The 27,117-nt window shown below is 37.5% G+C and overlaps 2 protein-coding genes and 1 long non-coding RNA gene across 3 annotated transcripts; 2 read left to right on the forward strand and 1 right to left on the reverse strand.

The window, feature by feature from the left end:
* Positions 1 to 6,665: 6,665 nt before the first annotated feature.
* LOC113356336 (glutathione S-transferase F12-like) lies at positions 6,666 to 7,787 on the forward strand. The gene is made up of 3 exons (XM_026599444.1): positions 6,666 to 6,914; positions 7,034 to 7,082; positions 7,189 to 7,787. The coding sequence occupies exons 1-3, from the start codon at positions 6,768 to 6,770 to the stop codon at positions 7,638 to 7,640; spliced, it is 648 nt and encodes a 215-aa protein (XP_026455229.1). The 5' UTR covers positions 6,666 to 6,767; the 3' UTR covers positions 7,641 to 7,787.
* A 125-nt stretch (positions 7,788 to 7,912) lies between these two features.
* On the reverse strand, positions 7,913 to 22,320 carry LOC113359519 (cellulose synthase A catalytic subunit 8 [UDP-forming]-like). The gene is made up of 24 exons (XM_026603135.1): positions 22,136 to 22,320; positions 21,641 to 21,737; positions 21,349 to 21,410; positions 20,426 to 20,482; positions 19,760 to 19,819; positions 18,904 to 18,960; positions 18,567 to 18,609; positions 17,984 to 18,061; positions 17,256 to 17,589; positions 17,025 to 17,184; positions 16,304 to 16,384; positions 12,867 to 13,068; positions 12,550 to 12,632; positions 12,398 to 12,449; positions 12,164 to 12,302; positions 11,800 to 12,066; positions 11,271 to 11,616; positions 10,986 to 11,123; positions 10,436 to 10,561; positions 10,132 to 10,344; positions 9,786 to 10,044; positions 9,502 to 9,701; positions 9,046 to 9,399; positions 7,913 to 8,812 (listed from the first exon to the last, which is right to left on the reverse strand). The coding sequence occupies exons 1-24, from the start codon at positions 22,274 to 22,276 to the stop codon at positions 8,231 to 8,233; spliced, it is 4,131 nt and encodes a 1,376-aa protein (XP_026458920.1). The 5' UTR covers positions 22,277 to 22,320; the 3' UTR covers positions 7,913 to 8,230.
* A 2,235-nt stretch (positions 22,321 to 24,555) lies between these two features.
* LOC113361310 lies at positions 24,556 to 26,823 on the forward strand. The gene is made up of 4 exons (XR_003365062.1): positions 24,556 to 24,618; positions 25,222 to 25,327; positions 25,424 to 25,534; positions 26,784 to 26,823. It is a non-coding gene; the product is annotated as an uncharacterized LOC113361310 (long non-coding RNA).
* The last annotated feature ends 294 nt before the right edge of the window (positions 26,824 to 27,117 follow it).

A 27,117-nucleotide genomic window follows, 5' to 3' on the forward strand; every position in this document is an offset into this window, starting at 1 on the left:
GTGTGGGTACTTATATTAGTCACTCTTGATCTTAATGAATCACAAACAAAGAAGAGTTTAAGAAAGTTCAAGAACATACCCGAGAAGTACTTCTAATTTCTTCCTGTTAGGATCTTCACGGACCACTGGATCCTATTTCTAGGCCCGACCACATAGCACCGATACTATCCCCACTTGACCACCTGTTGCAGCAGATGTGGGGTTTTAATCTAAAAGGCCTCGGTGTTATGTAAGGAGATGCCCAAGCTTATTAAGCGCCACATGTACTCCTCTTATTCCATGTGGGACTATCCTAGCTATACATATGTGGTGTTTATCGAGCCACATACTCCAACAATCTCTACCTTGGCGAGATTAAACCACCTCACCAATCCAATCATATTCCACCATATGATCATTCTCCGTATAGCTACCCATCGAACATGATTATTGTCAATACACGCCCTGGAACCCTACTCCACCTTGAGTTAATGGGAAGGCTAGCACTAACTCCACCTTGAGCACAACCTTGTCCACCATAGAATCCTGCTCCACCTGAGTTAATGGGGTGTGGCACTAACTCCACCTTGATCTCCAACTCTACTTTGGGCCTTGCCTACTCCACCTTGAGTTTGACTCCACTTGCGCCCTAAACCGGGTGACATACACAACCACTTCTCCGTTCAGACAGTATCCCCAACCATACGCTCTGATACCAGTTGTCAGGATTTTCTTAGGGAATAATCATTGACAACCACGGAATAACGAATCTTGAGATATTATGATGAATAATAAGTAAACCAAGTACAAGCAACTATGAAAATACGAGAAAGATAAATCAACTCACAAGACACAAGATTTATAGTGGTTCGACCAATACATACAACTTGTATATATTGTCTACGTCCACTTTGAGCCGCACCAACTCAAATCCACTATGAAGAAAAACGATTACAACGTCGTGTGAATCCCAGCAAACCCTTGGTTACACCGCAACAATTACCCGAGACGATAACCTTGTCTCTTGTTCCTCACCAATATGCTCTCACAACGAAACCCTAGCTTTAGCCCTAAAAGCTATACAAGAAATCTCTCACCGATCTCTTAATCGTTTTCTACACAATGCACAAATTCTACAAGGCCTAACTACCTATTTATATAGGTTACAAACTTGGCCACCAAGAATTCTAACCGGTTTAGGAAACCCCTTCCCTAAATAACCACGGCGAACTTTAGGAAATAATAATTAGTCTTCAATAACTAACAATCTCCTCATTTGAAGACTCATTGATTGTCTTCCATTCTTCAACTTTGGATTGACGGTGCTAAAACATCTTCCTTATTAGTGCGGCTCCCCTCCCAGATCCTCATTCTGAGAGACCAACTAAATCCTTGCAGAGCTTTAGCTTGTCTGATGTAACTCCCTTGGTAAACATATCCGCCGGATTCTTTGAACCAAGAATCTTCTCGAGATTCAACTCTCCTTCTTCTAAGATATCCCGAATGAAATGATAACGGATATCTATATACTTTGTCCTAGCATGATAGGCTGAGTTCTTGGCTAAATGTATAGCACTTTGACTGTCGGTAAACAGAACATTATCTCCTTATTCCTTGCCCAACTCAGCTAATAATCCTTGTAACCAAATCATCTCCTTGCTCGCTTCCGTCACCGCTACGTACTCCGCTTCCGTAGTAGAAAATGTCACCAACTTCTGTAACCTTGAGTTCCAACTCACTGCAGCGGACCCCATAGTATAAACATAACCGGTCGTACTTCGCCTTTTATCTACATCACCTGCGAAGTCTGCATCCACATACCCCCTCAAAATAGAACCACCTTTTCCATAGCACAATGGTATGTTTGTGTTACCTCTCAAATACCTGAGAATCCACTTCACAGCTTCCCAATGTTGTTTTCCTGGGTTGCTTGCATATCTACTCACTACTCTCACTGCATGTGCAATATCCGGTCTCGTGCACACCATAGCATACATTAGACTCTCAATAGCCGAAGAATATGGTACGTAAGACATGTACTCCTTTTCTTCATCTGTCTTCGCACACTGCATAATTAAAAGACGAATTTGACTTCCAAGTGGAGAACTAACTGGTTTTGCATTCTCCATATTGAATCTTTTCAACACTCGTTCAATATATTCATCCTGAGTAAGCATAAGTACACCCTTAGCTCTGTCTCTTATGATCCTCATACCAAGAATCTTCTTTGCTTCACCAAGATCTTTCATAGAAAACTCACTTGCTAATTGTTTCTTCAAATTCTCAACTTCTTGTGGAGATGTTCTGGCAACCAACATATCATCCACATACAGTAGTAATATGATGTAGTCAGAACCATTTCTTTTGAAGTAACAACAATGATCTGCATTACACCGTGAGTAACCACTTCTATGCATGAAGTTATCAAACTTCTTGTACCACTGTCTCGGGGCTTGTTTTAAACCATACAAACTCTTCTTTAGTTTGCACACCATCTCTTCCTTGCCTTTTACTATGAATCCTTCTGGTTGCTTCATGTAAATTTCTTCATATAGGTCACCATGAAGAAAAGTTGTCTTTACATCCAACTGTTCAAGGTAGAGATCTTCAGAATCCACTAGACTTAACACTAGTCGAATAGTAGTCATCTTCACAACTGGAGAAAATATCTCGTTGTAATCAACACCGGGTTTTTGCTGGAAACCTTTCACAACCAACCTCTCCTTGTAGCGAATTTCTCCATTTGCTTCAGATTTCATCCGATAAACCCACTTGTTATGCAACGCCTTCTTACCTCTTGGTAATTTTACTAACACCCAAGTGCCATTCTCATCAAGTGAATTTATCTCATCCTCCATAGCAAGTTTCCACTTGCCTGAATCATCAGCCGCTAGTGCTTCCTTAATATCTTCAGGTTCTCCTCCATCCGTAAGTAATAGATAATTCAAAGCATACCTTGGGTTTGGTTTAGGAGTTCTTGACGATCTTCGTACTTCTTGTGAAACTGCAAGAATAACTCCCACTGTAGTATAAGTCTCTTCAACTTATACTTCTCTGCCATCAGCAACATCATGATCTTCTTGTTCCACACTTCTTCCAGAAACATCATCAATATTGATATACAACTCCTTATAGACGTTGCTTGACCTGACATCTTCAACTTGTGTTGTATTCCTGTCCTTGTACAGCTCATTCTCATTAAAAGTGACATCTCTACTTCTAATAACTTTGTGACCCTCATAGTCCCAAATTTATACCCAAAAGCGTCAATTCCATAACCAAGGAATATACACTTCTTTGCTTGAGCACCTATCTTAGACCTCTCACCGGGACTAAGATGAACAACACCAACACAACCAAAAACTTTTAAATAGGAAAGATTTACCTTTTTGCCAGTCCAAACCTCCTCTGGTATCTTCATATCTAATGGACTATTAGGTGTCATGTTAATTAGATAAGCAGTCGTCTCTGTTGCATGTGCCCAGAAGGTCTCGGGCAAACCAGACTGCAACCTCATGCACCTTGCACGTGCATTCAACGTCCAATTCATACGTTCTGCTACTCCATTCTCCTGTGGCGTCCTTGGAACTGTCCTTTCCAAACGAATTCCATTTGTAGCACATAATTGTAAGAATTCTGTTTTGTCATACTCACCACCGTTGTCTGACCTTAGATACTTCAACTTCGGACCAGTTTCTGTTTCAACCAAAGCTTTCCACTTCTTAAACACTTCATACACCTCGAACTTATTCTTCATGAAGTAAAGCCACACCTTCCTTGAGTGATCATCAATAAAGGTGACATAATACTGAAACCCGCTGTGAGATGCAACATCAATTGGTCCCCATACATCCGTGTGAACCAAATCAAGTTTTGCACTTATCAAGTCTCTTCCTCCTCTGCTGAAACTAACCCGTTTTTGTTTTCCAAGAACACAGTCTTCACAAAAACTCATATCAACAGACTACACCTTAGGTAGATATCCTCCCCAACATAGAATCTTCATGTTCTTCTCACTCATGTGCCCTAATCTTTTATGCCATAAGTTAGTGTCTTCACCACTACTAGCCACTGCTAAAGTAGTTCCATCTGAAGTCCGGTATAGAGTATTGACTCTAACTCCACGAGCTAATACCATAGCCCATTTCTTTACTTTCCAATTGTGTTTCGTTAACAAAACTTCACAGTCATCATCACAAACTTGGCCCACAGACACCAAGTTCTTCTTCAAATTTGGAACGTGTCGTACATCCTTCAATTTCCATGTCGAACCATTGACTTTCAAGATCACATCACCCAAACCGATGATGTCGCATGCTTCATCGTCACCCAATAATACTTGACCATAGTATCCTTCTTTATAAGAGATCATAATACTCTTATCACCCGTTGCATGGAAAGAAGCTCCCGAGTCTATGATCCAAGACTCATCTTGCTTGTCCTCAGAGAGTAGTAGAAAACCTTCCGTAATCACCTTCTTGTTATCAACAAGGACCTTCACCGGTTCCGCAGCTGCAACTACGTTGACCTCTTCTTGATTACCTTTGTTTCCACCATTATTAGCACATTTGTTTTCCGGAAAATCGCGCTTGAAGTGTCCTACTTTCTTACACGCCCAACACTCAACAATACCTCTAGGTCGATATTGAGATCTCCCCCTAGACTTCCATCTGGATTTGTTGTTGTTGTTCCTATTTGAACTCCTGCCTCTATCTTCATCATGCATATTTAAGGCCGAGCTTGAAGAACTAGAAACATAACCTTGTTTTATTCTTCTCTCCTCTTCAGCGATCAACCTTTGTTGCACATCATCAAGCTTCAACTTCTCGCTCCCTGCAGAATTGCTTATGGTTATCCTTGCAGTCTCCCAACTCTTTGGTAATGACGACAACAACCGTAAAGCTTGAACTTCATCATCAAAAGTAATACTAACTTTTGAAAGCTGAGAAATAATTGATTTAAACTTCCCAAGATGTGCTGAAATCGCTTCGCCTTCTTGCATCTTCAGATTAAATAATTGTTCACACAACATAATCTTCCCCGAGGCTGATGACTTTTGATACAACTTTTCAAGTTTATCCATAAGATTCTTCGTACTAGTTTCATCTTGTACGTTACTGTATACTTCCTCCGTTAGGCATCTACGGATCACGGCTACACACTTGCGATCAAGAGTATTCCATTCATCGTCTTTGCGTGCTCCCTTTTCGCAATTCCACCCAATGGATCAGCAAGGTCTTTCTCATATAGGTAGTCTTCCACCTGAGACTTCCAAAACACAAAGTTCTTCCCATTAAAAACTTTAACCCTAGCTACCGTACTTTCATTATTATCACCCATAACTCCCACTCCAATCGTACTACGAACCCTGAAGCTCTAACCTGGCTCTGATACCAGTTGTTAGGATCTTCACGGACCGCCGGACCCTACTTCTGGGCCCGACCACATAGCACTGATAATGTCCCCACTTGACCACCTGTTGCAGCAGGTGTGGGGTTTTAATCTAAAAGGCCTCGGCCACATACTCCAACACAAACGACCCATGGCTTCTACTCAGATAAGGGCCTTCTCTACAGCAAGTGCATTAGGTAGTAAACCTAACACACTCAGGCGAACCAATCAAAGCAGAACCATTAGGTGAGTTTTGTTTCACTTATTCGTTATTTTTTTTATTCGATTGATTTGAGCTTAATTGATTCTGCCATGAACCTACATGCATATGCTAATTAAGCTTTATGAAACTTCTGTCATTTCTTATTCAGAGCTGCAGCAAAAAAAAGTAGTGAAAAAACCTCCCACTCCGCCTACTGGAAAGGGAAAGAAGCCACCGCAAACAAACTCGGTCTCGCTTATGAGTGAGTCTTCCTCGACTTGGAAAGCTGAAACTGATTCGAGCAATAAAGCGCAACAAAAGGATATTAACACTGGGTTATTTGCAACTGAGCAATAATAATTTATGTCGAGCATGTCATTATGTTAGTAACTGTATGAATATAGGCCAAACGACAAGGTGTGTGTTCAAAAGAACAAAATGGTGTAATTTGATGTAGAAATAGTTAAACTGATCTGGCGGATAACCCATGGTAATGATATTCCTGGCCGCCTTAATTTACCAGGAGTCGTCATAGCTACCAAATACTCCTACTTATGAAACATTGACAGAGTAGTTAAGCTCCGGTGGTAGCTCCGGTTCTCCTGTTACTGTGTAGTGTGTGTGAATTTATGCTGCTGTTGAAAGAAAAATTAAATGAAATGAGTAAAAATAATTTTTGATCTTATCTAGTCCCAATTGGGTATTTTCCCAACGGTAAAAGGAATTTTCATCTCGGGTGTCTAGTTCACTGTTTGAACTTCAACCATTCACTACGTTGCTTTGTAGTAATGATGAATACCAGGAAATGTAAGAGATGGCTTTATATCATTCAAGTAAATTTGGCAAACCGTACATACGGCCATAACAATAGTTCTCAAATCTCAACCACCAAAACGTGGTAACCACAGAGATACAATCAAGAATACTGGGGGTTAGAAATGTACCCACTTTCAGTCATGTGACAACCCCCAGCATATGTTACCCAGCATACCACTATTACCCACCACATTCGCTCACTATCTAAGAGTTTAGCTCATTATAAATAGCATGGTCTAGCCAAGTTGTATTCATATTGATTTTAAAGGTAGACGAATTTAAGATACAACTTTGATTTTTTTTTAAATTTTCTTTACATATCTATTCTTATCTCTGTTTGATTGTGAGAAACTGAGAGTAAACAAAATTTGGAATAAAGATGGTGGTGAAAATTTATGGTCCGGTAACAGGAGCTTGTCCACAAAGAGTCATGGCTTGTCTTTTCGAAAAAGAAATTGACTTTGAGGTCGAAACCATCCGCCTTGAACTCGGAGAACACAAAAGGCCAGAGTTCCTTGTGAAACAGGTAAACTAAACGCTCATTTACTACTAGTAACTACTAGCATTTACTAAATACTAGTACTATAGCTCACTTTGTGTTCAAATGCTCTAGTTTCCTAATGGATTGTAACTCTCATTTTTCAGCCATTTGGTCAAGTGCCTGTAGTAGAGGATGGGGACTTCAGACTTTTTGGTAAGAATCTAATATCATTTTTCATTAGCTGCCAAATTTAACAAAAAGACTCCTCTTGTTAATGTACAATTTCTTAAGTGATTGGCCTGTTCTTGATAATGCGCAGAATCAAGGGCGATCATAAGGTATTACGCAGCTAAATATGCTGATCAAGGAACAAACTTGTTGGGCAAAACACTAGAGGAACGAGCTTTGGTAGATCAATGGCTTGAAGTTGAAGCACACAATTTCAATGAACTGATATATACTATTGTATTTCAAGTGGTGATACTTCCTCGAATGGGTCAAACTACTGACTCAGAGTTGGTAGGTGTTAGTCAAGAGAAACTCGGAAAAGTTCTTGATATATACGAAGAACAATTGTCCAAGAACAGTTATCTAGCTGGAGATTCGTTCAGTCTCGCCGATCTGGGCCACCTCCCAGGGATTCGGTATTTGATGAATGAGGCAGGGAAAGGTTATCTTGTCAAGGACAGGAAGAATGTGAATGCCTGGTGGGGAAATATTTCAAACAGGCCTGCTTGGAAGAAAGTTCTGAAACTCATGGAGAAAAATTAGTTGAAGCAAGGTTTATGTACTATGAAAGGTTTTCCGTATAATATGGAAAACTGATTGATATTGTTGTGATGATTTCTGTCTAGAAAGTCTTTTTTGCTGCTGCAATATTCTACAATAAAAACTTGGCTTTTTATGGTGTGCCATATTCATCTGCCTGCTTTACAATGACTTCAGTGCAAGCCTGCTGGTTTTCCTCAAATTTTATGAGACAAGATCTTGTAACCAACTACTCAGCAGTTATACTGAATTCAAAAGCTGCACTAGTAAATGGATTTTTCATGAAAAATAAAAGGAACCGAATCTTCTCAAAAATAAAACAAAATTAACAATATAAACTTTCCTGAATTATCCTGTTTGTGTCAGAACACTCAGCGTGCAGTCATTGAATCTACAAGATCTTGCAAACATTGATACTAATTTACTAAAAGAATTCTGAAACTCCAAACAAAGCCAGGTAGGAACTGGTTTTTGCTAGATGTTGAACTTAGTAATACCCTGCAAGCCCCAAAAATCAGCATCGAAGTCCCAACTAGTTTTGCAATTCAAATTTGATAGAGAAAAACACAGCAACTTATATGGATGAGTTTTCTTTAGCAATCGATAGAAATGCAATTGTTGGTGATTGTTGTGGCTTTGCTTAAGAAGGGATCAATCTTCACCCAAACAAGCGAAAAGACAGAGGCCAAAAGGACCGACCAAAGAACTACAATTGTTGGAGTTCGGTTTTGACGCCCCATAAGACCCTTGAGGAATGGGTAAAGATGAAGAATCACCCAAAAGGCAAAGAAGACTTTGCCAAAAAGTGGACCCCATGCTTCGTAACCGCTATTGAGTGCATTGGAGAACCCGGCAACTACACCCACTAAGTTTACAACGAGAAGGGTTGTAGGAGGGATTAGAAGAGTTGTCCATTTGAACATGTATAGTTCACCAAAATCTGCATCATCACCAGCTTTTGCCGTCACAGTGAAGTTGGTGTCCACACCAGCCAACATCTTTAAGAACCCTTGGAATACGGCAAATAGATGAGCTGAAACGCCTCCAATAACCCAAAACTGCTCATTACGCCACAAGTCTTCAATGCTCACACCGCTCCACCTCAGCTCGAGCACACTTGTTAAGATGATGGAGGTGAAGAGACCAAGAAACCAAATGCTTGCGATGTTTGAGAGCTGTCACAAAATGCAGTCTTAATAAGTAACAAATCAGGTATGAATTAGTATGGAGGCATTATGAGCAGCATATGTAAGTTTGGCATATGTTAGCCAATGTGGTATAAAGAGACTTCATGCACGTGTCATATCAGCTACCATACCATGTGAACAGCAAATGTAATCAGTAAAAGTGACAACAACATTTAACAGCTAAAGGTTTTGGAATTGAAGAACCAAAAGAAAGAAATTACCGTTGGTATGATAAATTTTCCAGTGAGAAGGCAGATAGCAGGCAGTGAGCAGTAAGCAATCAGAGGAAGGGAAGTAAATGGGTACAGAATTGTGTTTATATATGCTAGTCTTTGCAGTAATTTTAGGCGGCCACCTCCCCATCCGTACCAGAGGGGACAATGTCTGCTGAGGAAAATTTCCACGGATCCAAGTGCCCATCTAAGGACTTGGTGCAACCGGTCAGACAAATTGATGGGAGCTGAACCTTTGAAAGCAGGTCTCACGGGCATGCAGTAAATTGATCTCCACCCTCGACAATGCATTTTGAAACCCGTCAAGATATCTTCCGTCACAGACCCATATATCCAACCAATCTAATAAAGCATAGATGGCACAAAATCCCAGTTCGAAGTATTAATACAAGAACAAACTAGTTAATGTCACTTTAAGATATGAAATGTATATGGAAACCTCACCTCCTTCCCCCATTCAGTTTTCTCTTCATATCCACAGCTAATGACATGAATTGCCTCCTTGATCAGAGTTGATGGGTTGGCAGAATCTGCTACTCCTCCATACTCCATCATAGTAGATTCAATGAATACTGTAGATAAGCCAAAAGTCTTCTCGAAGCTCATCTGAGAAATCAGTAGAGACCTATCATGCTCATCATAGTCTGCAGAAATGGATTTTATCATCAGTAATTTAGAAGCACCACTAAGCATCTCAAAACATTGATGGCTTTGGGAAGCCCGCTTACTTTCTATTTCTCTGAGATTAAAAATGGCAGCATCAAGATCTTCCCGTTTAGAATCACGATACATCTCTGAGGCATCCTTAGAAGGTTTTTTGGAACGGCAGCAACAAGAGAAGCAACAACACCATGAGCAAGATGAAGAAGACTTGGGAAGGCTAGGTAAAGATGGAGGGCCATATCCATAAAGTGCTTGCCTATTGAACATAGTACCAGTTCCAACATAAACTGGTCCTTGAATACCATCTAATCCTCTCATGTTAACCTGAAACAGTAATCACAATGACTTCTAAAAATCTGATATGAACAACTCTAATCGTGCTAAAAAGGAAGATTATTGATTAAAACTTACATCAAAGAAAACGACATTTCTGTTGGCGTATCTATCACTTCGATCAATACCATCAAATCTCTGAGGAAACTGAATATAGCAGACGTTTTTACCAACTTGTGGATCCATCATGAAACACATGCCCTCACGAACTGCCTCGCTATTGTTGACATAATGATCACAATCAAGGTTAAGAATGTAGGGAGCATTGGTGAGGACTGCAGACACTCTAACCTGCAATAAACCAACATTTCAGCATACATTACATCATACGATAGAAACTTTTTCTTTGTAATATTTGCCGTGAATTGTTTAGACTTCTTACCAGTGCATTCATGGCACCGGCCTTCTTGTGGTGTGTGTAGCCAGGCCTTTTCTCTCTGGAAACATATACGAGCCGTGGAAGTTCATTTCCATCTATGTCATGTGCACCACTATGTCCAAGAAAAACCTTCAAAGGAGGACAAAACGCAGGTGAGGAGACAAAAATAAATAAAATGAGCCATGCTCGTGAAAGTGGAAAATATGAATTTCTATTAGATGACCGTTTAACAGGTTACTGGCAAGAGATGGTGAACTTGAAACGGAATTAAACAAAAATTCTGGACAAATTAATCAAGCCTGTTAAAAGGAGTTTGACCTGGACCAACTCTCGTACTTCAACATTAAATCAACTACTTACAAACTTAGCTGAACATAGTTTGGGCAATAATCTTTTGAAGCTTCTAGGAAGATATAGTGGAACACAAATGATACTTATAATCCTGACCCACACCATAAACCTCAACAAGTTAATGAACCATGCTCGTAATTAAGACCATGGAAAATAAGTCGAGAGGGCTGTAAATGAGGAAGAAAAATTATAATAGCAGTACCTGAATCATGCCAGGGTGGTCACGAGGATTGTTTCCTGGCCAAGATGTACCATCTTGCATTGTCCAACCCTCATCTGGTGTTTTCTGAGCTTTTGCTACTAAAGCATTAACTCTTACTTTGTATTCTTCATAATCTCTCTGTACGCAGACGGAAAAAAAAACATGAGATGGATGTGCATGCAAGATGACTATGTAAATTAGGTAATCGACAGCGGAAACTTAAACATAGAGATATCTGAGCTACACGGAAATTCCATGTGATGCTAGAAAATTTGAGATGCTTACTTTCATTGCTCTACGTTCCTTCACAAAAGATGGTTGTACTTTATCCTTCAAGTAGTCGATCTTTTGAGAGAAATAGAATTCAGGAGCACGTGGCTCAATTGCATATTTTTTACAGAATGGAACCCACTTCCTAGCAAATTCTGCCGTCTCAACAAGAGATTCAAAGGTAAGCATAGCAGACCCATCATCAGACACATAACAGGAGACTTTCTCAACAGGATAGTCCACAGCAAGGATTGAGAGCACTGTATTTGCAGTAATCAACGGCGGTTCCTTTAGTGGATCAACTGTACTGACGAAAAAGTCTACAGGAGCCAACTGACAAGGCTCGCCCTCCTTTTCAAACCTAGATATTAGATGAAGTTACACTTTTCATATCTGTAAGAAAGATAAATATCAAACTTATACATATAGACGCTTAGAACATAGAGTTTTCGATGACATTAATTATCTTTTATAAGTCTGAAAGAACAAAAACTGCACCCATATTGTTAAGAGAAAATATACAATTCTTCAGATTCTTCTATACCTTGCAGACAGTCTGTCGGTATATGTCACTCTGTTGACAGGAGACCACTTAGGGAATTGATCCAGCACCCATGAAACAGCAAACCAGATCTCACAAATGATAGAAGTAAGCCAGAGACCAAATGCACTATCAACGGGGTTTGTCACTCTATAATGGAAGAAAAGCCCCAAAATTATCAATCTCGCTATAATCACAATCCTGTATGGAGTGATCTTGTTGGAAGGAATAGGAATTGTTTTGGAAAGTATTTGTACATTTTCCATTGGCCTGAACAAACATACCATATCTCAGTTAAATCATTGCTTGGTTACGATGAGCGGAATTCAATTAATGCAACTATCTAAATGATTTACAATGAACTTACTGTTTTTCTTCCATTTGCTGTTCTACTGGAATTTGAGGTTCTTGTTCGCGCTTAGAGATAACCTTCTTCTTATTCTTTTTCTCCTTCCAACTTTCCACCCTGTTCTTCCATATTGGGTTCCCGGATTCGGCATTTGACTCTAAAAACACCATAAATAATGATAGACACCCTTTTAGATCGAGAAAATATAAAGTAACAACGTTACATATCATACAGGAAGAGGAAAACACTCACCACTTTCAAGTGCAGAGAAATTACTTATACTTCTAGCATGAACTCCAACATCCTGCACATAGAGAAAACACTGTCATTTTCTAAATCTACAAAGATATCTAGTGAGTTAGATGCTGAATCAGGATATCCAAGAAATTCAAAAGGATCTGAACCTGATAGCTTTCAATATGATGTGCCATTGTTGTATGATTAACAGATACATCATCCTTTTCAACATTATCTGCTGTTGGGTTCACTGCGCAACCATTACCATGTTCTCAGTCAAGCATAGTACAAAACATTGCAAAATAAAAGGAAAAATTACCCAAAAAAAGTAGAAAAGATTCACAACTTAAAAGCATTGTTGCACAATTTTCATACACATTTGTCGTCAGTTTCGAATCGTTATTAACAAAACTCAACTCCAAATCACAAAAATGATGATATCTTATGTAACAAATCAAACTATAGAGGAAAACTAATGAATTACCCAAGCTAGAAGCAGCAGCATAAGGAATCCCACATCGTAGACAAACTTTTCGCCCTTCCTTAATCTCATAATGAACACAATTCTCACACATAGGATAATTGCATTCATGACAAGCAATAAAAGCTTCATCATTAGGACCTAATCCAACTGATTCACCACAGGAATTACAAAGAGGAATCCCTGATTGCATCATTCTTAATTCCTATACAATTATCCACCACCCTATCTAGGGTTTCTTCTCCAACTGAATCTCTTGTTTTTGATTTGCAAATCTCTTTAACCCTGACTGTTAGGGTTTGTTGTTTGTGTCTAAAAGAAGTTCCTCTTCTTGCCATCTTTGTAATGGTGTAAGGTTGGTGAGAGTGACTGGTTGGAAGTTAGAGTGTCGTTGTTACTACTGAGAGAGAAAAGAAGGAAAGATGAGAAGCAACGTCTTTTTTTTCTTTCTTTTCTTCAGATTCTGAAATGAAGCGGGCTTTTGAAGGAATTGGGGTTTCGGTTGGGAAGGAAACGTTGCAGCTAATTAACTAAACTAACTAGGGTAATGCTATCCCGCACGGCTGTGCAGGAGAGAGTTATAAGCTAGCATACAGCAGCCGTTGGATACTTACTTTTCTTTATTTTCAGTCGTTGATGTCGATTAGACAACTGTCAATTAAATGTTTTCAGACAAACCCTTTTCTCAATTTAATAAAATCAAAACAATCCTTGTAACTTTTAATATTTTGTTCACAAAACCTTTCATTAAGAAAAAATAAAACTCCCTAGGGCATCTGTTGTAAGCTTTGTAAAGAAATAAATTCCTGTCAGAAATCTAATAAATGAGTTCGAATCTTGTGAACCTGTTACTGATAACGATTGGGAGGGAACACAGTACAATAATGGTACATATATTCATATCGATCACTATGTGTTTTTTCATTATATCTTTCTAATTATTTTAACTTCGTATATAAACGGTTCGTTTTTCTTGTACTTCAAATTTTTCCATTCGAACAATTAACAATTGAAACTACTCAAACTTATTATGCACATTAAGGTTGGTCTCTCTCTTATTATTATGATAAGTAATTTGGTTTGTATTACTAAATCTCATTTCATTCATTAAATTTGCACACTGGTTCATAATGTATTGGGATTACGATAGAGTGTCGTAGTGCTTTTCTTAAAGAGAACGAGCAGATATAGACTAAGATGTTTGCTGAAACTGTGTGATCAGACCACCTGTACAATTGGTCTCTTATTTGAAACTGAAAACACATTGAGCTTGGCATATGCTTGAACGATCAGTATATGCTTGAACGGCCTAGAGCCTGTATTATCGACGATCATACTACCAATTTCTTGAACGATGAGACGTTCATGCCTGTATCGTCATGTACTGATGGTAATCGATATTAATGTGCGATCAACTTTAACTTCCGTTAGCTGATACTATCAGGTCAATTTGTCATGCAACTAGGCGTTCATATATAAAAATGGATTCAATAATGAAGGGATAACTTCGTTTGGATATAAGTTGTTGGATTAGAGTAGGGGGGACATGTTTGGTGTAGAAATGAATTAGGAAGAAGATGCTATGGGAAAATGATAAGCCGTGTTAGCTTTTCATGTTGAGAAAACTCTAAGATAAAAAAAGAACGGAAGATAGAGTAATTAATAAATATAATTTTATTGGAGGATTTAACAGAAATTAAATACTTTTTATGAAAGCTGTCACCAGCTGTAACCTTATAGGAAACAACAAAATATAAAGATCTCCAATATCCAACGGCATTGAGCCTGCTAGCTTATAAAACACTAGTGCGCGGCTGTGCGGGATCGCGCGACCCAGCTAATAATCTCATCAGCTAACTTTACTCCTTCCCGCTTAAGGAAAACAAACTCATTCTGCTGTTGAGTGACTCGGTCGTTCCACCAGCACATATTGTGTTTTAGAATCGTTACCTTCCGAGTTGACTCTTTCATCTCTGTAGGGGACCATATATGTATCAAATGACTCAAATTTAAGCCTAGACTGACTGGGACTATCACCTGTGTAGGGGACTATCACCTGTGTAGGGGACTATCATGACTCTTTCATCTCTGATGAGATGACTAGTGAATGTAAAAGATGAAGATCCAGTGAATTCAACATTTCTTGGTTTAACTCCGATTCAAACTTGTGAATTTTAGGAAGTGGGATAGAGGGAAGATATGGCTCCATGGGGTCCAAGATTACCTTACTCATTAGACTCATTATTATTTGTGAAACCATGTGATTCATGTGGGACAGACATTAATGGACAAGTTGGTGAGTCGGACTCGGGCACATATAATTCGGAGAACCTATTCTTTGCCTATGGTGTAGATGTCATCACAAGACACAAGATACTAGCTTATGCAACCTTGGTATAGTGTCAAAGTTTACTTCAACCGATATGCATCAACTAAAGGCATGGTTTCAGTAACATGGTAGTCCTGGGTAGAAAATTGAAAACCTTCTGGAAAGGCAATTATGCTCTTGCCCTGAACTAGAGGAGTGATACTTTGATCACAACCTTCCAATCCAGGGAAAATGAGATCCTCACCAATGGGTTAATTTAGGGTATAATATTGTAGAGGTGTCGACCAGCGTATTGAATTCATATAATGGATGACGAACACTGAGTAGTTGGAACAAAGAATCAGATATGGGGATCTGAATTCAACACAGATTAAGCAGTTGAAGAAAATAGCAGAACTTTTTGCAGGAGCACATAATGTGTAGTTCTTCCATTATTCACGTTTATCTACCGCATAAATGTTCAGTATATCTCACACCAGGGAGTTTGTTATGTCAGGCATCAATTGTCTACTTGTTAATGTATTACTGAAACATGGCAGAAGACATCATTGACAAGACGATTGATCTTCATTCAACCAGGTTAAAAACCAGATGCTTGATTAAATATCATTGTAGTTGCATCTAAAAAAAAAACTACTGATCTAAGATTAGAAAATCTACCTGAGCTACACACTTGTCAAATTTCTAGAGAACTCAAATCTTAACTAGAATAACACTGAAGGAAGAGAATCAAAATCATATCAGTATATCACTGTAAGAAACACAGGAACTTTTACAAAATGCACACCCTTTGTTGCCCGATTATAACAAACATGTGCAGAAGCCACGGAGCCGAAATTAAAACTAACTAAAGAACCTAACTTCTGAAGTTGTATGTGTGCACGCCAAATCTGTAAGTACGAAAAAGTTCAACTTATGATTCAGGAGAAAATTGGAGCTCGTACCCATGGTTATGAGTTATGACTAAGTGTGAAAATAAGTCATTACCTGGTCATATAATTTGAAGACTGCGAGGAGATATCTGAATACCATAAACTTGCAGCTCCTTTTACATATTCAAGTCGCCTCTAGCATAATAGGTTTGAATATATACAGGTTCAGTCTAGGTAACAGAATAAACCTTTACCACCTTGGATGTGTCGCACACGATAATGTTTTCTGAATCAGTTGGAGTGGTACACAGCCAATTTACCTATACAAGAGTGAAATTCAAATATGGTTAATGATTTCCTAATATACTTTTAAATCAACTTAGGTTTCTCAGAACTAACAGTACATCATACGAAAAAATTGGATATCATATGAAATTAAGGAGAGCATAGTACATACGGAAGAAGGATATACGGACCTCTAACCTAAACTTTGCAATCTTCCACATCACCATATAAAAACTACAAGAAGTGCAATGAAGGAGATTGTGATCTTCTGGATATGTTTCACTCAGGATGCAGATTACAAGGCCTCCTTTCTATGGTGGCTGATTCTTTGCTTATGTAGTATGTGGGCATGAGCGTGTGTGTATGCGCATGCAGTGGTGTGTTTGTGTGTGTATGATCATATATAGATGGCCTTGTTCCAAATAAAGCTCCGCATAGAGAATTTTAATACTGCTTCACATAAGAACCCTCTTTAGCAGATAAATCTTATTTCGTAAAGGAGCACTGTTCGAAATCTAAGTGGGACAACTAAATTAAACAGTAAGGAACTTAAATCAAATTATACGTCATTCATGCAATATCACGGAACTTTTTCTTTTCATTCTTGTTCTCTAGTCTTTTAGGTTCATAGAAGACGCAAATGTGGATTTTTGAGCGATAGAAGAGTCATCTCACCTTTTTGCTCAAGGGAATGTTTAGACGCAAGATATCATTGCTGGTGCTACTGCTGCTCTCCCCAGCATCAAGATGTTTAGACCAATCCCAAACCTTCACAGATGAATCATTCCCACCTGATATTATGAACTTCCCTCTCTCCCCAAACAGTGAAAATGACCTGAAAAAGTTTATTTAGCCTTCGTTCAAATTAAACACGGGCATGCAACCATATAATCAGATTATACTTACACACAGGAAACAGCTGCAGTGTGCCCTCCCAAAGTATAGTCTAACGAGAACCTCTCTCCTATGTGTTGATCTAAGGCCTCAGCAGTTGTAGTAGGCTGCTTACTGCCTCCACATCTTGATTGTGATCCCTTGCTGGACTTTGTGGAACTTTTGGAGTTAGCAGCAGCTAGCTCTGATTCAATATCAATCACATCAACAACACCATCACCCCTAGCCACAACACAGATTTTCCCTGAATTGTCCAACATATCAACCTCGGGAATCACCAATGCATGAACAAAAGCAGGATTCAAACATTGTCCTGCATTACTTTGACTGCCAGCGTCAGGGCGAGCTGCAGTACATTTAAAGAAGGTAATCAACAAATACTTCCTGGCACAACACCTAAAAGAAACCATCAACCAAACATAATATTTTGAAAAATACAGCTCCCCCATCTCCATGGATTGAGATAAAACTTCCACAACTGGTAGCCTAGATTCCTTCAGTTGGAAAAGGGGCTGGATGGCCCATTTTCCTCAATAAATTTCAGAGGAAGAAACACTTCTTGACTAGCATTCGTCCACCCCGAAAACATTGAGTACATTTAGACCCCCCCTTATGCACACCTCTAAGATCTCAAAATAGTGAAAAACTATGGTTTGGTGACACATTTAAAAATCTACATGGACACGAGAAAATCTGGTAAGTCAAAGCACAAAATACACAGTTGCCAGGCATGTAAATACCAAAATCCACAATTTTGCACTGCCTCCCTTTAGAGAAGTCCCACATCATGAGCTTAGCATCAAGACCACCAGTTATAACTGTCAGGAGTACCAATAATATGTTACGTTAGAACACCATCAAGTTATTAGCATTTATTAATGCAAGAGAATATTGGTGCCTCACAAGTCACATCCATGACAGTCACATCCAATAATTTCTCATATATTGCATGAGAAGGGAAGTTTTAACCCATTTACAGATTCACCAAATTAAGAAACCCAAGTTATATGATAAGATCCACCTATGAAATCACAAATTTTGCACAACCAACTCGCACCTACCAGCTCTTAAATGTATAAAGCAAGAACCTTAGGTTTTGAATTCCTCCAAAACAATCTCTCTCCATCTTACAGAAACTATTTGGAACGGATATAAAAAAAAAACATAATAGTGCGTTGCTAAGAAAATTAACATTATGTATACCTTCCCAAGGTCTCCAAGGAAGAAACTGCACACTGCTACAAATCTACGTATAGAGTTAAGAAAAAGATAGTATCCAACATGTTGATAGTGCATTGCTAAGAAAATTAACATTATGTATACCTTCCCAAGGTCTCCAAGGAAGAAACTGCACACTGCTACAAATCTACGTATAGAGTTAAGAAAAAGATAGTATCCAACATGTTGACACTCCTTTTGAACAGGACGTGTCACATGCAGAAACATCTTAAAACAGAAAAATAAAAATCTTGTCTCGTGATAAATGACTGGGACTCGTATTCGGATGTGGTCCGCCTATGCACCATACCAGGATCAAGCATATAAAAATAAATTCGGTAAGCATAAACTTGAATGAGGAGAGCAGTATCAGCCATCAGAACACTAAAGATCTTATGACATATTAACCTTGGAGCTGTATGATTCATATAAAAAAGGATACACTTGTATGACCAGCTCGTAAAGTTTTATACAGGCACTGCTGCCTTACATCAATTATCTGCCAGTGAACCAAAGTCAGCATTCACATCATGAAAAACAGTAGTATTTCAACATGGAAACATAAGCTAATGGGAATAGTATTTCAACACGGAAACGTAAGCAAATGGGAGAAACTAACTTACCAACAGGAGTATATAAGTATCATGCTTATATGGGGAGGGATGGAGGGAGGCAAAGGCTTGTGATCCTAAGTTCCTGTCACTTGGCTACAGCCTTGTTATTTGTTTGCAATAATGCCTCCATCTTAGAGGTTCACAATTCTACCATTTTATAATACGGGGTTGTTAATATGGTCTACACAGCCTCTGGAGCTCATGGTTAAATACAGGATGTAGCAATGAAGGGGTGGGTCGTGTATTTACATCTGGAACTTTAAGATCAGTATGCTTGTTACAGGTCCATTGTTTGCCAACAAATCAATTAGTAACAATCTAAAACAACTGCGCTTATTTGTCACCATGACCAAGCTGCCACCTGAAAAATCTATAGAGAGCAGAAACTACTTCACTCTCTTGAGTCGAAGTATTTTGGTAACTTGACATAGTATGTTCTAAGTTCGCTCTAGGAATAACTGGTTAGATAGCATCATACCAATCCAGCATCATGCTAATGCCTATTCTCGAAATGAGATTTAAAATCTGGAGATTTTTCATAAATCAGCATTGACTGCACATAATACTTGACCTAGGGATTTGATGACAACAACGGGTAGGTTAAAATTCATAACCAGCTTTAGACAGAATCAGCACAATTAACAATTGCTAAAGAATAATTTGTTTATGTGGTTCCTTTCATACCTTTATGTCACCACTATCATCTGCAGCGGCAATAAAAGATGATTTCGAGCTGCAAGTAATCTGAAAAGAAGAATATCACGTTCAAAAGCTTCACGATATCAAAAAAAATTATTTGAGTATCAACCAAGCAAAGAAAGTTAGTATGCTGCCTCTATATCATTTTTTAATTATAAGCTCAAGTGCTAAGCATGCTAATTTATGGTTTTTACTTCTCATTATAAAGTTACTTCGTATTTGGTCCCAGTACCATGCTAGACTAGGAAGATAATCCCACATCAATACTGTAATCTGCAGAACCTCTAGAAAGCTTAATATTATTCCATGAACTAGTTGTGTTTCATAAGTTCAGTGATTTAATGTAGCTCTACAGAGAAGTAGGTGGATCTCAGACAGAAGCCTAATACTACTTTAAAATCTTCATTAGCATTGATTCTCGAGGAATTAGTTGTCTCTGGAGGACAGTACAGATTTAACAAACATGATAAGAATAAAAAAAAACATTATTCCTTACGATTTGATATTGATCACAAGAACTCTCTTTAGTATCTCTTCAAATCGTAATCAAGAAATATAAAAAAAAAATTAAGCATATTTAAATGGAACCATATATATTGGAGGGAAAAGGGGAAACCTCTAATGCCATTCAAAAAGTCACAAAATGTGCACCTGGTTTATCTCCTCTTTGTTATAGCTGTAGCTTCCCAATTGCTTCCAGGAAGATGCCTACAAGATAAACAGAAAGAATGAGTACGAAACAATAATAATTAGCCTACGGAATAAAACAAAATATAGAGAATGTAAGGATGCTCCAAATACAGTATAGAAAAAACTTTTTCTACGAGCAATTAAATTTTATATGGGTAAGATAATAACAACGCTAAAGAATTAACTGGTAGGAGATACCATTTGTTAACAGTTGTAGGAATCTAAAGCAATAGTTTCGATGCAATATAAGAATTTTACTGAGAAAAACAGTTTGTAGTTATGGATACTCCCTTAAAGATCTTGTTCAGAGTTTATTTATACTTATACTTTCATGCAAACTAACTTGCATATACATTTGGGAAGTTCGTACTTGCGGAAAAAAACTAACTCAGAGGGGAGAACAAAGAGTCGGAGCACATGGGTTAAGTGATTAATTGCGCTATAGACACATGAGATTTTGGACAACTTCGCAATGACAAGCTAATGAAAAGCTTTAACACAACGTTGCAAGTCTTGAGCGATCACATTGATCTTCTCTCGTTTGCCTATCCTGGGTCTTCTTCCTCTATTTTATCTTATTGTTGTGGGATATGGTTTATCAGATGCAGCCTATTTCCTTGGAAAAAGGATGAAATTTGTACAACTTTGATCATATGAATGGAAAAACTGCTCGCTAATAGCTACGTAAGCTTGCCAATCATTCTAGCAGAGGATTCCTACAGGGCAGGAAATTAAGATCGGCTACATTCATTGTGTTTAACTCATTAACTACAATCAGTTGAGGTTTTCATGTCCTCTTAGAACAACTTCTGTGGAAAAGATTTACATGGAGTACTTCCTTTACCAACAGCAAAAAAAATCAAAAAGGTGATAATAAAAAGTACCATATGCACGTCAAAGAACATTACTTCTGCTCCTGAGGAAGCGTAGACAACATCTTCATTTCCTGGAACAAGGTAAAATTATTTATAAGGTTGAAACCAATTAACTGCTCCGTTTCCAGTTAAGAAGGTGGAGGCTTCATAATACTACCAACTGTATTTTTCTTTTCTCTTTTCCTTGTTTTGTAGAGTAATTCAACAAGGATGATCAGACATACATTTACTAAGCCTAGTTTACAACATGAAAGTATAATCTTTAAAACAAAGGAGGCAACTGGAGATGAACAAAACTCACCAGGCTTAAAACATATAGATGAGATGGGTTTGTTGTCGAGATCCATGGTAAGTACAACATCTTTACAACGCATGTCAAACCAGCAAATGCGACCATCCTGTTCAACAGAATCATTGGTCAATTAAACATATCAATGAACCATTTGGCATCCAACATCGTATGTTATAGTATATCAAGTAATTATACATCAAAAGTTAATTGCTCAAACACTAGGTTAATTGCAACCCCCTTCTCTTATATGCTTACAAGAGATAAACTATAAAGCAAACACCCACTTATTTCATTTTCACCTCCTAAATCAATATAAAGAACGAGTTCATGGAGAATATTTTGGGGAAAAAATCTTGCTTAAGCAGACTTAGTTCGTCAATGTAACTGCTGATGATATTAGGGTTACGGATTAGTTTGATTAAATTGACAATAAGAATGCATTCAAATCAAAATAACTGATGTCGAAAATCTAAGAGAAATTGAATACATGGGGAGTACAAGTACCTCTCCTGAAGTAGCTATGATTCCAGGTCTATCGCGAGAAGCGATACAGCAGGTAACAGTGCCTTTGTGACCTTTCAATCTTCTCGGCTTCTGCATTTTTGTAGTTGCTTCTCGTTCTTCTCCTTCGACTGCTTTTTCCATTTAAACCAGAGCGTAAATGGCTTTGGCAGACCCTTATGTGGAAAACGAGACTGGAGAGAGTCTGAACACAGTACATATAGGGCAGGGAAATCATAAGTGAAAAATACTAGAACCCCCTATTATATGGGTTCAATATATAGAAGCCCCACTAAATGGATCATATATTGTCAACTCCATACTTTCAGAAAATGATATTACTAGGCCCAAAACATCAAATTTTCTTCAGATCTGGCCCATAATTAATTATTATGAATTTTAATAATGGCAACACTACCCTTTAGTATATATACAAGAGGAATATATCAGAAGATATTTCATTTCTTCATTCTCTTTCTCTTTCTTCTCCATCTCTTTCTCTCTCGGCTCCAGCGTTTCAGATCTGTGAAGAAGAAGAAGACGAATCGATCCAGTAGTTTTTGCAGCTGATCATCAGTTAATCTTCAAATATGAATCAATCATTCAATCGATTTCATTTGAATCTAGGTTTTAGTTAGTTTTTAAGCTGCATCAGGTTAGGTTTTCGTTGGATCGACTGTTTTTTTTGAAGATTTTGAATCGAATCTAAGTTTCAATCGATTCGAAGCAGCAGAAATCATTTCCGATTAGGTTCATCATTCTTACTTTTCTTAGTTCGATTAATTCGATTAGGTTTTTGATTTTTATTTTGATTGACTCTGTTCATATATGAGAAGAAGAAGAACCTGATTTTTTTTTTGAATCAATCGAAGATCTTTAATGTAGTTTTAACCCTAATTACTTACTTTTTATGCAGATTCAACAATGGAACTAAGAAGATCTTCAACAGCAGCAGAAATGAATTCGTCGTACGAGAAAATATCTGAAAATCAATAAGATTTCTCTCGTTTTTAATTGAATCAACAAGTTTAAATCTAGGTATGCGTTTAGGATATTGTTGTTTCTGTTGTTTTTGTTGTTGTTGTTGACTTGTTTTTGTTTTTATTTTGCTTATCTCGCCTACACATCGTTTGATTGATGAATCTGTGGCAGTGTTGGTGGTGGATATGCAGGTTCTGGTGGAAGATGAGGAGGTTGTAGTGGTTGATTTGGTGGTATTGGAGAAGTTTTGGAGGAGGATCTGAAGTCAGTGGTAAGTAAGTTGATTCTTTCTTTGTTATTTGACATAACTTGCTTTATTTTCAACATTTTTTATGAATAGATGTATTTTGTGTACAAATTTATAGCAATATGACATGTTTTGTGTTGTTCATTAATTTTGTATTCTGTGTAAAAATTTATAGCAATACGACATGTTCTGTGTTGTTTCATTAATGTGTATGGATAGTTTGATACTTAGAAATTACTGTGCAAGTGTATGAGTCTTAGAATTCTGATGCACAACATGTGTAACTTGCGTCTACACATCCAAATTTCATGTGTAACTTGCGTATACACATGTATAATTTGCGTATACACATGTGTAATTAGGAGTTACACATGCTAATTGAATGTGTAGCTTATAGTTACATATGTGTTTTCATTGAACTGCTGGATACACATGTCATATATGGATGTGTAATTCTCAGTTACACTAGTCAGGTGCATGTATAACTCCTAATTACATATGCTAAGCAAACAAAAGCACCCAATTGTTGAGACAAAAGCAATTGCATGAACTTTCCTCCCCCCATTATTGAGACATTACTTCCAAAACACCCAAGGTCTTATCTTCGTGTAATTGCTAGTTAGTGGTGGTGTTTTGGTATGAAGCTAAGAGGTTTAGTATGGATAATTTGTATTTGGAGTTAGTGGTGGTTTTTTGGTATGAAGATTAGAGGTTTGGTATGGATGTTGGAGCTGTGTTAGACACTGTAAGTTGGATCTACTTTACATTCTGTTTGTCTTAGTGGTGGTGTTTTGGTATGAAATATATTTTTATGCACATCATGTTTTAAATATGTTAGCCATCTATAATCTCATCTTTTATCGACTCTGAGAAGGATATCATGTGATTTCTATAACCATATCCTTGTTTATCAGTTTGCAGCTATGTGTACTCTACGTGACAGTCTGAGTGTTTAACTAGCATTGGTAGACTATGGATGTGTAACTAGTAGTTACACATGCTAATTAAATGTGTAACTTATAGGTACACAAGCTAAATGGATGTGTATCTACTAGTTACACATGTTAATTAGATGTGTAACTATAAGTTACACATGCTAATTTGATGAGATATGCATATACAGTTCTTAGAAACTATTGAATGGTGCTGACAATAATTTTGATTATTTTATTTGTTCCTGAATTTTTCTTTTGTAGTGGATTGACTACGTTAAACTACATAGAGCTTGCTTAATTGTATCAGAAGTGCAAGGATGAAGGTTTGTGTTTCGATTTTTAAATGCCAGTACCTTTTGTTATTTGTCTGAAACTTTTACAAGTAATTCACTGGACTTGACTGATAGACTAGCTTTGGCACTTGATATCATCACATATATTGACATATTTAAACTGAACCAAGAATGATGTTCATGTGAAACCAATCCTTTTTTAGTTGTTTGCTCTTGGCCTGTAGTTGTATGTTTTATTTGATGTTTGTGAGTCTTCGTTTATATCTGAATAGGTACTTCCTTGGCCTTCTAAAACTGAAGTATCTAGTATTCATGTATTGGAGGTGATTTGTATATGAGCATCTAGGAAGATGCTGGAGTGACTACCAGAGCCACCACACCTTATATGACATGTGTAACTGTTGATTACACATTTCATATGCATGTGTAACTCCAAATACACATTTTATATGCATGTGTAACTCCAAAGTACACATGCATTTTATGTGTACTAGATGATTATACATGCTTGTTTATGAGTGTTTAGTTAGCTGATTATACATATGCTATGATTTGATGAAATTTGTAGTGGAAGGTATGCTGATCTTTTGTAATGAAATGGTACTGAACAGGTTATTGATGTGTTGATTTCAGAGTATGAAAGTTCATAGAGAGCTGTAGGAGTGTGCAAGTTGTACAGATGCAGATTTGGCATTGGTTTGTAATGAACGAGTACTGTTATTGCTATCATATAGCTCAGGTATGCACTGGTTGAAGAATCAGAATGGTTTGAGTTAATGATGCTCAGGTAGATTTATGTTAGGAGTTAACATTACATGTACTGGTGCAACTACAGTTAAGACAGTGGTATGGAATAGAGGAAATGAAGCTGGCTGGTGCTGAGATTTGTACTCAGTTGGTGTTGGTTGCAGTTGCAGGACATGGGTTCCGATGGAATTGATATGTGGTAAGTTATGGCCTGAGTCTGAGAACTCAATATTGCATGCTAGATGCATGTTAGGATAAACAGGTGCAGACTATGGATGTGTAACTAGTAGTTACACATGCTAATTAAATATGTAACTTCTAGGTACACAAGCCAAATAAATGTGTATCTACTAGTTACACATGCAAATTAGATGTGTAACTTATAGTTACACATGCTAATTTGATGGGATATGCATATGTAACTTATAGTTACACATGCTAATTTGATGGGATATGTTATAGTGGTTATATTTATGAAATTGAGAAAAGAACATCAAGTCCTAGTAGTAGGGAGTAGTAGTGGATGCAGATTAGACTAATTAGATGCAGGTTATACTTATAGTTACACATAATAATTAGATGTGTAATTTCTAGTTACACATGATGATTGTATGTGTAACTTATGCTAATATGCATGTGTAACTATTGTTTACATGTGTAACTACTGATTACACATGCATTTTGTTTTCCTTGGTTCATATCTATACCCTGCTGAATCAGTTGTGTGATCATTTTTTGCGATATTAATGTGCTAGCACAAGGTTCCCAGGTGTTTGTATTATTCTGCCAGTATAATTACTGTCTGAAGCTTTACTTTCTGTTGCTTAAAATGTCCGTCGTCATCGATAATATGAAAATGGCTTAGGTACATCTAGACTAGCGTTGTAAAACGTCTTTCTGTTAATACAGTGCTAACAACGTCTTTCTGCTGAAGCAGTGATATCTTAATTAAGAGCTTCTCATTCACTTGCAAGGTTAACTGTATTATTTTATGACTGGTAATTGCTTGATAGTCACCTCTCGTTTTTGCTAGTGTTATTCATTTAGAGATGGATTTGCTGATTTTATGTTGACATATCTAAGTCAGATGCATGTGTAACTCCTAGTTACATAATTCAGATGCATGTGTATCTGCAAGTTACACATGTTAATTAGATGTGTAACTTTTAGTTACACATACTGATTTTGGGTACACATATCAATATGTATGTGTAACTCTTAGTTACACTAGTCATATGCATGTGTAACTGCTAGCTACACTAGCCAGATGAATGTGTATCTCCTAGTTACACATGTTATATGCATGTGTAACTCTCAGTTACACAATTCAGATGCATGTGTAACCACTAGCTACACTAGTCAGATGCTTGTGAAACTGAAATATACATTGTTTTATGTACTGTTCATTTTAATCGTATAAATACTAATTGCTTGTTGTTATATTTCAGGTTTTAGATAACTTCATAAAAGCTAATTGCTTAAACGTGGTAATGGTCTCGCTGGAACTGGAGTTGACGCTGAATACACAAGTCAGATGCATGTGTAACTCTCAGTTACACTAGATAGACACATATGTAACTCTCAATTACACTAAACAGATGCGTGTGTAACTTCTAGTTACACATGCTAAGAAATTATTGTAAATGAATATTAAAGTAATAACTGTCTTTTTTGTGTTTTTTTTTTGATGTCTATTTATTTGCATATATATACAAGTGTAACTTTGCATTACACATATCATAAGGATGTGTAACTTCTGGTTACACATGCCATATGCATGTG

Source organism: Papaver somniferum, chromosome 3 (genome assembly GCF_003573695.1).
Source record: "Papaver somniferum cultivar HN1 chromosome 3, ASM357369v1, whole genome shotgun sequence".
In the NCBI taxonomy this organism is placed as follows: domain Eukaryota; kingdom Viridiplantae; phylum Streptophyta; class Magnoliopsida; order Ranunculales; family Papaveraceae; genus Papaver; species Papaver somniferum.

Excerpts from the sequence above, each read along its gene's own strand:
- LOC113356336 (XM_026599444.1), top strand. The coding sequence starts at position 6,768 with ATGGTGGTGAAAATTTATGGTCCGGTAACAGGAGCTTGTCCACAAAGA. Across the intron at positions 6,915-7,033 it reads CAGAGTTCCTTGTGAAACAG|CCATTTGGTCAAGTGCCTGT; the intron begins GTAAACTAAACG and ends CTCATTTTTCAG. Across the intron at positions 7,083-7,188 it reads TGGGGACTTCAGACTTTTTG|AATCAAGGGCGATCATAAGG; the intron begins GTAAGAATCTAA and ends GATAATGCGCAG.
- LOC113359519 (XM_026603135.1), bottom strand. The coding sequence starts at position 22,276 with ATGGAAAAAGCAGTCGAAGGAGAAGAACGAGAAGCAACTACAAAAATG. Across the intron at positions 18,610-18,903 it reads TACGAGCTGGTCATACAAGT|ATTTGTAGCAGTGTGCAGTT; the intron begins GTATCCTTTTTT and ends CTCTATACGTAG. Across the intron at positions 10,345-10,435 it reads CCGGTGCCATGAATGCACTG|GTTAGAGTGTCTGCAGTCCT; the intron begins GTAAGAAGTCTA and ends GGTTTATTGCAG.